The following is a 14,885-nucleotide window of genomic DNA, read 5'->3' on the forward strand; positions in this document are numbered from 1 at the left end:
CCTTGATCCACTGCAATTCGCATTCAGCCACAACCGGTCCACATCAGACGCCATTTCCCTGACCCTACACTCATCCCGAGAGTATCTTGAAAACAAGGACTCCTACATCAGACTCCTATTTATTGACTACAGCTCCGCCTTCAACACCATAATCCCAGCCAAGCTCATATCAAAGCTCCAAAACCTAGGACTTGGCTCTCCACTCTGCAACTGGATCCTTGACTTTCTGACCAACAGACCACAATCAGTAAGAATGAACACCAACACCTCCACAATAGTCCTCAATACTGGTGCCCCGCAAGGCTGCGTACTTAGCCCCCTACTCTACTCCCTGTTCACACACGACTGCGTGGCAAAACTTGGTTCCAATTCCATCTACAAGTTTGCTGATGATACGACCATAGTGGGCCGGATCTCGAATAACGACGAGTCCGAATACAGGAGGGAGATGGAGAACCTAGTGGAGTGGTGCAACGACAACAATCTCTCCCTCAATGCCAGCAAAACTAAAGAGCTGGTCATCGACTTCAGGAAGCAAAGTACTGTACACGCCCCTGTCAGCATCAATGGGGCCGAGGTGGAGATGGTTAGCAGTTTCAAATTCCTAGGGGTGCACATCACCAAAAATCTGTCCTGGTCCACTCACGTCGATGCTATCACCAAGAAAGCACAACAGTGCCTATACTTCCTCAGGAAACTAAGGAAATTCGGCATGTCCATATTAACCCTTACCAACTTTTACAGATGCACTATAGAAACCATCCTATCGGGCTGCATCACAGCCTGGTATGGCAACTGCTCGGCCCAGGGCCGCAAGGAACGTCAGAGAGTCGTGAATACCGCCCAGTCCATCACACAAACCTGCCTCCCATCCATGGACTCCATGGACCTCCCGCTGTCGGGGGAAAGCGGGCAGCATAATCAAGGATCCCTCCCACGCGACTTACTCACTTTTACAACTTCTTCCATCGGGCAGGAGATACAGAAGTCTGAGAACACGCACGAACAGACTGAAAAACAGCTTCTTCCCCACTGTCACCAGACTCCTAAATGACCTTCTTATTGACTGACCTCATTAACACAACACCCTGTAGTGGGCACCACGGTAGCATTGGGCACCACGGTAGCATGGTGGTTAGCATCAATGCTTCACAGCTCCAGGGTCCCAGGTTTGATTCCCGGCTGGGTCACTGTCTGTGCGGAGTCTGCACGTCCTCCCCGTGTGTGCGTGGGTTTCCTCCGGGTGCTCCGGTTTCCTCCCACAGTCCAAAGATGTGCGGGTTAGGTGGATTGGCCAGGCTAAATTGCCCTTAGTGTCCTAAAAAATAATGTTAATGGGGGTTGTTGGGTTACTGGTATAGGGTGGATACGTGGGCTTGAGTAGGGTGATCATTGCTCGGCACAACATTGAGGGCCGAAGGGCCTGTTCTGTGCTGTACTGTTCTAATTCTGTTCTAATTCTAATTCTGTATGCTTCAACCAATGCCAATGCTTATGTAGTTACATTGTATATCTTGTGTTGCCCTATTATGTATTCTCATGTATTTTCTTGAATTTTGTTTAATTCCCTTTTCTTCCATGTACTGAATGATCTGTTGAGCTGCTTGCATAAAAATACTTTTCACTGTACCTCGGTACACGTGACAATAAACAAATCCAATCCAATAAAATCACTCTCCGGTTAATATTTTATACAATTGAACTGGGAAAAATCCCTGCTTATTCCATTCACCAATACCGTAGCTTTCATTGAGTTCTCTGGAGTGAAAACCAAATCCTTCTCCAGTAAGAGTTTGAATCGCATCTGTGTCCCTTGAAATAGTTATGGATTTGGTTACCTCACTTGAGAAAAATTGGGTGATCGTCCCCTTAGACAAAAACCCAGCAAATACCTCCTCCACCTCATTGTTCACACCTGCTCCCACAGCAGTATTTACCTCAGCTCTCCTAAGTCCAGTTAAAGTAAGAAGTCTTACAACACCAGGTTAAAGCCCAACAGGTTTGATTCAAACACGAGCTTTCGGAGCGCAGCTCCTTCACCTGAGGAAGGAGCTGCGCTCCGAAAGCTCGTGTTTGAATCAAACCTGTTGGACTTTAACCTGGTGTTGTAAGACTTCTTACTGTGCTCACCCCAGTCCAACGCCGGCATCTCCACATCACAGTTAAAGTAAGTAGTTTTCCCCTGTAGTTTTCTCCACTTTTGTTCCCTTTTTGGACCCTCTGGTCTTCAACCTGGGTTCTTATCATTGAAGGTAGGGAATTCAGGGGCTGGTTTAGCTCACTCAGCTAAATCGCTGGCTTTTAAAGCAGACCAAGCAGGCCAGCAGCACGGTTCGATTCCCGTACCAGCCTCCCCGGACAGGGTCTGCAGTGTGGCGACTAGGGGCTTTTCACAGTAACTTCATTGAAGCCTACTCGTGACAATAAGCGATTTTCATTTCATATGCACCCAGAATAGCTATTTTCACCTGGTCATAATTCTTAGACACCCACTCTGACAGGGAAGCATAAACGTCCAAAGCCCGCCCCGTCAATTTACTCTGCATGAGTAATGCCCACTTTTCTTTTGGTCACCCCATTTGCGTTGCTATTTTCTCAAAAGCACGAAAAAAAAGTTTCTGTCTCCTTCTCTTCGAATTTTTGGAGGGCGGTATCAATTTAAACATATCACCACTGGGTTCTGTTCTAGGAGTATGCTCCCCCCTAATTTCTGGCAGCTTCCCACTAATTTCTAGTACCCTAATCTGGATCTCTTTCTCTTTTGCTTTTTCGTCTCTCTCTAATTCCATCTCAACTTCTTATTTATTTTTGTTATGCTTCCTCTTCATTTCTTTTGGTTGCATCTACATTTTTTTTCCGGCTTTGCATCAGCTCAATTTCTCCTTGCTGCATCTCCATTTCTTTTTGCTTCATTTTCAATTTTTTAATAATTCATTTTCATGCTCAAACTGCAACCAAATTATCTCCAGCCCAATTTCCCCACCAGAAAATATCCTTGATCCCCACCCAACACTAAGGGCAATTTATCATGGCCAATCCACCTAACCTGCACATCTTTGGACTGTGGGAGGAAACCGGAGCACCCGGAGGAAACCCACGCACACATGGGGAGTATGTGCAGACTCTGCACAGACAGTAACCCAAGCCGGAATCGAACCTGGAACCCCGGAGCTGTGAAGCGATTGTGCTATCCACAATGCTACCGTGCTGCCGGTGTCCCAGGTTCGATCCCGGCTCTGGGTCACTGTCCGTGTGGAGTTTGCAAATTCTCACCACGTTTGCGTGGGTTTCGCCCCCACAGCCCAAAGATGTGCAGGGTAGATGGATTGACCACGCTAAATTGCCCCTTAATTGCAAAAAATGAATGGTACTCTAAATTTAAAAAAAATAAATGCTTCTTCTTCAGTTTGTACGTTCCAAGGCAAGCGTTTCCCACGCGTCAATAGGGATGTTGCATTTAGAGACCTTGCAGAGTTTCCTCTGCCCTCCCAGCAATCGATTGCCATTGTTTCAGGAGTCTCGTTTTGGGCATACAGACAATGCGGCCCAGCCATCGAGGCTGGTTGAGCATGACCAGTGCCTCATTACTGGTGATATTGGCATGGGGGAGGATGCTCATGTTGGTACACCTATCCTGCCAGTGGATTTGTAGGATTTTGCGGAGTCAACTTTGGTATATATCTCCAGGCATTTGAAATGTCTGTTGCACATTGTCCATATTTCTGATACATGCAGCGTGGACCACGGCTGCTCTGTAATAATAACAATAATCTTTATTGTCACAAGTAGGCTTACGATAACACTGCAATGAAGTTACTGCGAAAAGCCCCCAGTCACCACATTTCAGCGCCTGTTCGGGCACACAGAGGGAGAATTCAGAATGTCCAAATTACCTAACAGCACAGACCATGAGCTTGGTGCTGGATTTGAGGCCTTGGTCTTCTCTGTTTCTCAAGTGTCCGAAGAAATGAAATGAAATGAAAATCACTCGTCACCAGTAGACTTCAATGAAGTTACTGTGAAAAGCCCCTAGTCGCCACATTCCGGCGCCTGTCCAGGGAGGCTGGTACAGGAATCAAACCGTGCTGCTGGCTGTTTGGTCTGCTTTAAAAGCCAGCGATTTAGCCCAGTGAGCTAAACCAGCCCCTACTGGCACTGGCACACTGGAATTGCTTCTGGTTTTCATAGAATCATAGAATTTACAGTGAAGAAGGAGGCCATTCAGCCCATCGAGTCTGTACCGGCCCTTTGAAAGAGCACCCTACTTAAGCATCTTCGATGTCTGCTCGCGCTGAGCAAAGGCTCCCAGGTATGGGAAATGATCCACATTGTCTCGGGGCTCACCATGAATCCTGATGGTCGGGGGTGTGGCAGGAGCGGGCTGGTAATGAACCTTTGTTTTCTGGATGTTTAGTCTGAGGCCCATTCTCTAAAATACTTTGGTGAATCAATCGACAACGGTTTGTTGCTCAGTCACTGAGTATGCGCATACATCATCATCTGCATACTGCATCTCGATGACAGATTTTGAGCTGATCTTGGTTCTGGCCTGGAGGCAGAGGTTGAACTGTTTCCTGCTTGTCCGGTAGGTTAGCTCCATTCCACAGCAGGGGGTTTCAGGGTGATGGGGTGGTGTTGCTGCGAGAGAGCTGGAGAAGAGTGTTGGTGCGATGAGATAGCCCTGTTTGACCCCAGTTTGTACATGTCTTGGGACTGTGGTGGTTCTGTTGGATAACGATCAGAATGGTGCTGCATTTGAAGAGGATGTTCCACAATCCCTCAAGGTTGACAAGAATCGAAGGCCATTGCAAAATTGAAGGAGGGCACATAAGAGGTTGAAGCTGCTCCCTACACTCTTCTTGGATTTGTCATGCATTGAAGATCATGTCCATTGTGCCTCTTGACAGGCGGAAGCCGCATTGAAACGCAGGAAAGAACTCTTTAGCCACTGGGAGAAGACAGTTAAGGAGGAGTCTCACTAGGACCTTTCCAGTGCTGGGGAGTAGGGAAAAACCTCTAATTTCCACAGTCAGACCTACCTCCATTCCTGAAGATGATCACAATGAAGGTATTTGAGATTACCCGGCACACTCTCCCTTCCAGACAACGGTTGATGAGGCTATGGATCCATGTCAAAGGTGCATCTCCGCTGCATTTTAATACTTTCGCACGGATTCCATCTGCACCAGAGGCCTTGTTGTTTTTCAGCTGTCAGATGGGTTTTCGATTTCACGGCAAGCTGGGGTTACACTGAGATGGTTGGATGGTAGAGTGTTGCTGGATGGTGTCGAGGGTGCTTGCGTCGAAGGCTGTGTCTTGGTCGAGGAGATTCTCTAACTGCTCTCTCCGGCGGATGATGACTGCCTTGCTGTCTTTGATGAGCGCGTGTTTTTGGCTCTCAATGGGAAGGGTCCCTGGATACTTGGACCGTCAATTGTTTTAATTGCGCTGAAGCCGCATGCATTGTGGTTAGCGTGAATTGCTGAGTCTTCTGCGTTTTTTTCACCCACCATCTGTACTTTAGATCCCGAGTTCTTTGTCACCTCAGCCTTCAGTTGCCTGTACACTCATTTCCTGTCACTCAAGATTTGGTGGAGCTGCCAGTTCAGGAATACCCGGTGTTTGCGGTCGAGATCCTGGATCTCCTGATTGTTCTCGTCGAACCAGTCTGCCACCTTGTTCTTTAAGCTGGTTTTCTCCTGCCAGTTGTGCCTCACTCAGAGCAGCAATTTCAATGTTGCATCGCCGGAGTTCCCGGGCTATGGTGGCGGTGCAATGTTCAGGTCTGTTGCTATGGTGTTGTCCATAAGTTCCTGAAGTTCATTTGGGTGAATGAAAGATGCCTGTGCAAGGATGCTTTTAGCGTGGGCTGGTCGTTGAATGCCAATCACCACATGGTCCCAGCGGAGCAAGGTCGCAGGGAAATTCGAGATGAAACAGGCTTTGTTGTAGGACGGGGACTAATAAACACTCATCATTCTCCAATCATCTGCCTTCCTGTCAGTGACATAGGAACATCGAAATGAAGAGCAGAAATAGGTAATTCAGCACGTTGAGCCTGCTCCGCCATTCAATCAGATCATGGCAGATCTCTTCCTGGTCTCAAATCCACCTCCCAACATGTTCCCCATATCCCTTTAACCCGTTTATCATCAAAAATATGTCTATCTCTTTCTTTAAAAGATTTAATGACTTAGATTCCACCGCACTATGGGGCAGCGAGCTCCACAAATTCACCATCCTCTGTGAGAAGTAGTTCCTCCTCATCTCAGTTCTTGCAGTTTCGCAGCTCTTGTTGTCCCTGCTGCTGTTCCCCTCACCCCTGCTTTCAGTATTCCTCTCACCCCACAACAGACAAACTCAGAGGGTGGAAAGGGGTAAAATAATAAAAGGAAAAAGACTCTTTGTTTCAGATGATAGTTTTTAAGCACACCTTCCTTCACAGAAAACGTTCAAGTTAAAGTCTGCCCGCTGCTTGTAATAGTCCCCTCTGTAGATTCATTCATCCAGGTTCTCTGCAATTCTGGAAGTACAGCAGTCACAGCCTTTACCGGTGAGAGTAGAAGTTCTGCTCTGTTTGTAGCCTGTACTGATTTTTCTGTAGACAGATTAATTCAGGTATTCTTGTAGGTTCAGAAATACACTCAAGACTTTTCTGGAGAAAAACACAGAGGAAAAAGAGTAGGTTCTTCTCTCTAAGTTGCCAGGACTCAAATTGAAACTCCTTGGGACTCTGAAAAGAATTCCACTGGGATAGGATCTAATCACCACCTGTTACCAGAGTACGACCTTTTGGGGCCCATTCACTGGCCACCTGCCAATCAATCAAACCGAGTCCTAGCCCATCTCTCTCTTTGGTGCCAATAATTCTGAAGCCTCCTGTTTAAACTAGGAGGAACTGTGGTAACTTCTGAATTATGCTGCTTGCCTTAAAGATACATGTCCAGTAATCATTCCTAGATCAAAAATAATAACAGTGAAATAAAAGGGAAATAAGGGAATAAACAGGAAGGCCCCTTAGTGCGTTTAGACAAACTAACATTATATTTTATTTTTTAAACACAAATTTAAAAAGCAACACTATTTCCATGTTACTTGAAACATTAAGATATTTCCAAAAGGGACTGCGGTAATGCTCTTGTTCTCCATCTTCAGACTGATTTAACGTACTAGTGAAATCAGGAAGATGCCATTTAAAGGTGCAAATTAAACATATTATATGTCATATTCAATTAATTTCAGTCAAAGCATCATCAGAAAGACAGATTAGATTTTTAATTTGAAGGGAATTCACTCTGTTCACTAGGAAATATACATATAATGGCAGGTGAGGGACTGCTAAAGGGAATTGTGCCTCACCACCACCGTCTCACGATCAATTAGAGATAGACAACAAATGATGGCCTAGCTAATAACGCCTACACCATGTGAAAGAAAAAAAAAATTAAGGAATTAAAACGAGGAGAACCTTCGTCAAGTTGGTGCTGGAATGAAGGGCCGCTTTTGTTGAGGAAAAACCATAATCCATTCATGACTGAAAGTTCATGAAAGGGCTATATGATTATTAGCCAGTTAACTGCTGAACAATGCAATTCTGTGGGTGTTTTTATTCATCAAAGGTAACTTGGGACATAAAATTAATTGGAGTCTAGTGCACTGACATTTCTCCTTTCCAATGCGAAGCAAAGCTAGACTGCTGTAATACTGGCAACTGGGATGTGACAGAGTCCTAATGGTGCCACATTTCAGAGGGGACAAAATTCAAAAAAAGCCTCTTCAGATCAACAGATCCAAAGTCTACATATGGCGACTAGGGGCTTTTCACAGTAACTTCATTGAAGCCTACTCGTGACAATAAGTGATTTTCATTTTTTCATTTTCACCAAGACTTGAGCTGAAAGCTCATTAAAAAAGCACAGAATGTCTCAGACATTTTTTAAAGCACACAAACTAAGTCACTCCATTTCAAGAATCTCAAACACAGCACAGTGGTTCATACTGTCTCAGTGCCAGGCACCCAGGTTTGATTCTGGTCTTGGGTGACTGTGATGTTTGCACATTCTCCCAGTGGCATCGTGGGATTTCCTCCGGTTGCTCCAGTTTCCTCCCACAATCCCAAGATGTGCAGGTTAGATAGATTGGCCATTCTAAATTGCCCCTTAGTATCCAACGGTGTGTAGGTACGTTAAGAGGTTATTGGGGTAAGGCAGAGGAGCAGGCTTGGGTGGAGTGCTCTTTGGAGGGTTGGTGCAGACTTGATGGCCCAAATGGCCTCCTTCTGCACTGTAGGAATTCTATGATTCTATGTGGTGGAATCCACTGTTCCCATTGGCCTGGGGACTGGCAAGTGGGATCAGAAAATTCACCCCATGAAGTTTAAAATCACAATTTTATTATGGAGCAACTTATTGAGGACACAGGAATGCAGCAGACTACAAAGAAACAAATTTTTCCCAACTTAACTTGCGAAGATAAATTCGAGTTTCCATTACACTACACAAAACAAGTTTTAAGCAAAAGGTTAAGTGCTCTACAAGAATATACCCAATAATTAGTTATTTTAATCCATCTTATCACATTTGACAATGGTGCTGAATTTTATAGCAAACTAAAATCTCTTAAAACTTACCCCAAAAAATCAAAGTCAATCGTTGAATATCTTGACTGAATCAATGCCCAAAGACCCCAGAAGAAATGGGAAGCCTAAATAAACAGAAGAATAGAAAAATTGTTTAATTAGCGGAATTCTTTTTAAAAAATCAACATTATGGGTTCAGCATGGTGGTGCAGTGATTTAGCCCTGCTGCCTCAGCGCCGAAGTCCCAGGTTCGATCCCAGCTCTGGGTCACTGTCCGTGTGGAGTTTGCACATTCTCCTTGTGTTTGCGTGGGTTTCGCCCCCACAACCCTAAAATGTGCAGGGTTCAGGATTGGCCACGCTAAATTGTCCCTTAATTGGAAAAAATTAATTGGGTACTCTAAATTTATAAAAATAAAATCAACATTATAGATTTAAGCTGTGTCAGTCTCAGTAATCTTAAACCAGTGGAAGAGAAAAGCAGGAAACCCAGCTTGACATTAGGCACAGGAAAATGCTAGAATCTATTTTAAGGAGGTTATAACTGGGGACTTTGAAAATCTCAATGCATTCAAGAGGCAACATGGTTTTGTGAAAGAGAAATGGTGTTTGATGAATTTAATCACCATTGAGTTCTTTTGAGGAAATAATATCCAATTTAGATAAAGGAGGATCTGTGGATTAGCTGCGCTTAGATTTCCAGAGGCATTTGACAGGTGCCACATCAAAGGTTACTGCACAAAATAAGAGCTCATGGTGTAGGAGTAAAATACAGTCCAAGGATGTGCTGTTAGGTGGTTTGGCCATGCTACATTGCCCCTTTGAGTGCAAACGTTAGATGGAGTTGCAGGATTGCGGGTAGTGGGCATAAGTAGGGTGCACTTTTGGAGGGTTGGTGCAGACTGGATGGGCCGAATGGCCTCCTTTTGCACTGTCGGGATTCTATGATGAGAAGGGATAGATTAGTTAGTAAATTGGAAACAGTAGGCATAAATGGGAATTTTCAGGTTGGCACAATATAATGAATGGAGTGCCACAGGAATAAGGGCTGGCCTCAACTATTTACAATCTATATCAATGATTTTGATGAAAGAACTAAATGTATAGTTGTTAATGGCACAAAGATAAGTAAAAGTAAGTTGTGAAGATGGCATATTGAGTCTGCAAAGTGATATAGATAGGTTAAACGAGTGAGCAAAGGTTTGGCAGATGGAGTAACATGTGGGAAAATGTGAACTTGTCCACTTTTACAGGAAGAATAGAAAAGCAGCATTTATCTAAATGGAAACATGACAAAAGTGAAGTACAGAGGAATATGGTTGTCCTGATAGTTTTGGTTCTTCCTGGGAGGGGTGGAGAGGGCAAGGGATTTGATTTTGGAAGGGCGATGTGCCAGCTTGGAGGTGTTGAAGGAGAAAGCAGGTCTTGGGGAGCGTGGATAGGTTCAGGTACTTACAGATAAAGGATTTTGTTCAGTGGACATTTCCGACAATCCCGGTAGCACCGCCATTCACTTTATTGTAGAGGATTCTCTCCTGCGGGGTCAGAAGAGGGCAGCACATCTGGGATATAGGGAGGGATCTTGGGGGAAGTGCAGGCCTCGGTCGAAGAGGTGAAGGCCAGGTGAGAGGAGAAGCTGGGACCCAAAGTGGTGTGGAATGAGTCCCTCCACAGGGTAAATGCTACGTCATCCTGCAATAAATTCAGCTTGCTCCAGCTTAAGGTAGTGTTTAGGGCGCACCTCACCAAGGCCAGAATGATTCGGCTTTTTACGTGGGTTGAAGATAGGTGTGAGTGTTGTTCAAGGGGGCCTGGAAACTACACGCACATATTCTGGTCCTGTCACAAATTAATGGGTTTTTGATAGTCTTTCTTTAGCACCATATCAGCAATCCTAAATGTTGATTTAGAACTCTGTCCGTTAGCAGTTATATTTGAGGTGTCAGACCAGCCGGAGTTGAGGATGGATGCGGGGGTGGATGCTACATATTTCTGTTACTGGAGTTGTTACTGTTTTTGTTTCTAAATTTTTGATTTGTTGGTTTTGTTTTGTAAAATTTTGATATAAAATGTTAAAAGTTTAATAAAAATATATTCAAAGGCAGCACGGTGGTACAGTGGTTAGCATTGCTGCCTATGGCGCAGAGGACCCGGGTTCGAATCCCAGCCCTGGGTCACTGTCCTTGTGGAGTTTGCAAATTCTCCCAGTGCTTGGATGGGTTTCATCCCCACAACCCAAAGATGTGTAGGGCAGGTGGATTAGCCATCTTAAATTGCCCCTTAATTGGCAAAAATAATTGGGTACTTAAAATTTATTTAAAAAAAAGAAAAACATTTTCAAAAAAAAAGTTTTGGTCTCCTTATTTAATAAAGGACGTAATGATTCCTGGAATGAGTGGGTTATCTTATGACAAAAGGTTAGACAGGTTGGACCTGTATCAATTGGAGCTTAGAAGGTTGAGAGTTGATCTTACTGAAACAACTGGAGGGGGTTTGACAAGAGTGGATACTGATTGGGTGTTTTCCCTTGTGGGAAAGACTAGAACTAGGGGACTCCAATTAGAATAAGAAGTCTTCATTTGAGGCAGAGATGAGGACAAATCTTTGAGAGTTTGTGGAACTGTCTTCCCAACAGAGTTGTAGAGACAGGGGGGCTGGATTCTCAGTTGCCCGACGCCGAAATCGGGATTGGAGATAGAGCGGAGAATGGCCTTTGACATAGGGGCAGGCACCAGATTGATGCTGGTCTGTGATGCTTCACCCCCTCCAAACCGGCGTCATCGGGATGCAGGCTGCACGGAGTTGCAACACCATTGGCGTGTCATTGGCTGGCTCACCCGCGATGCTATGTCCCCGATGGGCCGCATTCCTAATGGCACGGGCCATGTGTGGTTCCAGTGGTCAGGAACCTGGCGTACCAGCTGTGGACAGGATCCGATGTCGCCACACCCGTCCGGGATCCGTGCCGCTGGTCAGGGGGCTTCTGTTAGGGCTGGGGGGAATGCTGCAGGTGGACAGGGGGTGGGTTGTGGGGTCGGGGTTGACGGGTTAGGGTTCCAACAAGGCCGGTGCCATGTTTTCCAGCGCAGGCCGTCAGCCCTGCGCATGCGCGGACCGGGACCGGTGATTCTCCGCCCGTTTTCCGTGCAATCTGCAGGCGTTTCATGTGGTGCCGGTGCTAGCCCTCACTGGTATCGGCATCGGTGAGGGCTTCGTGCCGATTTCCCAGTCGTTAAACTGCCACAGATTTTCCGCAGCACACTTAGTCTCTGGGACAGAGAATTCTGCCCAGGGTCTTTGAATATTTTTAAGCTAGAAGTAGATAGATTCTTAACTAACATGGGAGTCAAAGGGATGGAGCGTTGATGGACAAAGTGGCACTGAAACCACAATTGGGTCAGCCAGGATCCTACTGAATGGCAGAGAAGGCTCATTAGGCCGAATATCCTACTTCTAATCCATATGTTCACCACAAATATCAGGGATGACAAAATGGTTTCCCAAGCCAGATAAAACACACGGTATTGGGTTCAATTCCTAGTTTGTGGAGAGTCAGGTGTTCATAGCGGTCTGTAATTAAGCTTCTACAATTAGTTCAAGTTAAAGAAGGAACAAAAGTTAAATACAGTGCTGTGCCTAGACTATATTTTAAACTAGTTAAAAACTGGCACTCTAGTCAAGTCAAAGCATTGGGATTTTTAAAAAATATATTGGGATGTGAGAATCTCTGGGGAGAACAGCATTTATTGCGCATCTCAATGCCCTTGAAGAGGTAATGGTGAGCTGCCTTCATGAATTGCCGCAGCCCACCTGGCATAGGTACACAAGTGCGGTTAGAGGTTTCAGATACGACTCCAAATAATGAAGGAATGGTGATATAGTTCCCAAGTCAGCATTGTGTATAGCTTAGAGGGGCGCTTGCAGGTGGTGGTATTTCAACCTGCTGCCCTTTTCCTTCTATTGTAAGTGGTAGAGGTTCTGGATTTGGAAAGTGCTGTCAAAGGAGTGTTGGCGAGTTGCTACCATGCACCTCGTCATTGATACACACTGCTGCTACTGTGCACCAGCAGGGGAGGGAAATTAATATTTAAGATAATCGAAGGGGGTGTCAATCAAATTAGCTTTGTCCAGGATAGCATTGAGCAACAAGCTTGAGTATTGTTGGAGCCACATTCATCCAGGCAAGTTGAGAGTATTCCATCACACTCTTGTTGATGGTGGACATGCTTTAAGGAGTCATGAAACGAGCTACTCAGTTCTGAATGCGTGAGTGCTCTTGTAGCCACAGTTTTTACATGGTTGATTCATGGTCGCCCCCAGGATGTTAATGGTTGGATTAAGCAATGGTAATGCCACTGAATATGCAGGGGAGTTGGTTAGATTCCCTTGACTGTCATGATCACTGTAGCCATGTAGCCTGATTTAAAAGTTTGTCTAAATGAATCCCAGCAACAATCCCATCATGAGTTGGAGAATATTAGCATCTCGCAAAATTCAACGGAATCTCATGAGGTGTCGTGATCTCCATCTCACTCTCACTGAGCGAGATCCAGGTACACACATTTAAATGATCCGTAAGACTCATTTAAATATGCGCTTTCCCGATTCGCCAGCGAGGCCTCAACCGGGTGCCAATTGGTACTTGTGCACAAAGTCATGAACCAGTCATGCTGGAACTTCGGGGGTCCCGCTGGGGAGTTGAGGCCCCCAGCTGGTTGACGACTGGGCAGGTTGGCACCCTAACACACTTCAGCATCTGGGCACTGTCTGCCTGGCACCGCCAGCTTGCTGCCCCAACACTGCCATGCTGCCCCGACACTGCCAGTCTGGCACTGTCAGGTGCAGAGGTCAGATACCAGCGGTCAGGCCCAGGGGAGGTGGGGTGAGGGGGGAGGGTCAAGGGCCCCAGAAGAAGTAGGGTGAAGCGGGGGGAGGGAGGAGTCCTGAAGCCTGAGTTGGGAACGCTGAGGGGAGAATGCCCTTAAAAGTGGCATCCAGATAAGTTGGTGGTAGCTCCAGATCAGATTAACAAGGTCTTTAAGAAATTCTATGCGGGGCTGCACAGGTCAAAGCCACCTGGGAGGCCGGAAGATGCAGGAATTTCTAGATGGGCTGGAGTACCCAAGGTTAGGGGAGGGAGACAGGGCTACATTAGAGGGGGTGATAATGGAGCAGGAGATAAAAGATGCGATTGTGAGGATGCAGTCGGGGAAGGTGGCAGGGCCGGATGGGTTTCTGGTGGAATATTCCCATACCAGCCTCCCCGGACAGGCGCCGGAATGTGGCGACTAGGGGCTTTTCACAGTAACTTCATTGAAGCCTACTCGTGACAATAAGCAATTTTCATTTTAATTTCATTTCATAAAAAATTCAAAAATAAGCTGGTACCGCTGATGGTGGGGATTTTTGTGGAGGCGATAGGGAAGGGGCTGTTACCACAAACTTTGGGGCAAGCATCGATTTCCCTTTACTTAACAAAGATAAGGATCCGATTGAGTGTGGGTCGTATAGGCCCATATTACTTTTAAACGTGGACGCAAAGATATTGGCGAAGATATTGGCAGGTAGGCTAGAGTGCTTCCCGAAGGTGATAGGTGAAGATCAGACGGGGTTTGTGAGAGGGAGGCAGCTCTTTTCGAACATTAGGAGGGTATTGAACGTGGTTATGGTACCAGTGGAGGGGAAGGAAACAGAAGTAGTTGAGGCATTGGACGCCAAGAAAGCGTTTGACCGGGTAGAATGGGGGTACTCTTGATGGCAGTTCCAGAGCGGTTTGGAATTGGGCCCAGGTATGTGGACTGGGTAAAGCTATTATATAAGGAGCTGAGGGCCAGCGTCCGCACAAATATCATCAGCTCAGAATACGTACCTCTCCACCGTGGGACTAGGCAGGGATGTCCTATTTTCCCCCCTGCTGTTTGCACTCACGATTGAGCCATTGGCCATCGCATTAAGAAGATCGGGGGGATGGAAAGGGATAGTGCAGGCGGGTGGGGGGATAGAGCATAGGGCAGGGGTGGGCAAACTTTTCCGTGCAAGGGCCACATTCAGAAATTCACAATTTTAAAGGGCCGCATAGTATATTAAGTAAAATAATTACTTCACCCGGTTATGATTCTGGGCGCCTCATATAGAACATAGAACAGTACAGCACAGAACAGGCCCTTCGGCCCTCGACGTTGTGCCAAGCAATAATCACCCTACTCAAGTCAACGTATCTACCCTATACCAGTAAGTAACCCAACAGCCCCCCCCCCCCACCATTAACCTTTAAAAAAAATTTTAAATAAAAAAAAAAATTTCTAAAA

At 45.9% G+C, this 14,885-nt stretch overlaps 1 protein-coding gene across 4 annotated transcripts in view; it reads right to left on the minus strand.

The window, feature by feature from the left end:
• Positions 1 to 14,885, minus strand: part of etnk1 (ethanolamine kinase 1) — a 102,300-nt gene that overhangs the window by 18,304 nt on the left and 69,111 nt on the right. For 3 of the 4 annotated variants that reach the window (XM_038811032.1, XM_038811033.1, XM_038811035.1), the window contains exon 7: positions 8,630 to 8,703. In XM_038811032.1, the coding sequence (XP_038666960.1) occupies positions 8,630 to 8,703 (74 nt within the window). Of the gene's footprint in view, positions 1 to 8,625; positions 8,704 to 14,885 lie in introns of those variants that run through there. The other variant, XM_038811034.1, reaches the window with a different exon arrangement.

This window comes from Scyliorhinus canicula, chromosome 11 (genome assembly GCF_902713615.1).
Source record: "Scyliorhinus canicula chromosome 11, sScyCan1.1, whole genome shotgun sequence".
Classification (NCBI taxonomy): Eukaryota; Metazoa; Chordata; class Chondrichthyes; order Carcharhiniformes; family Scyliorhinidae; genus Scyliorhinus; species Scyliorhinus canicula.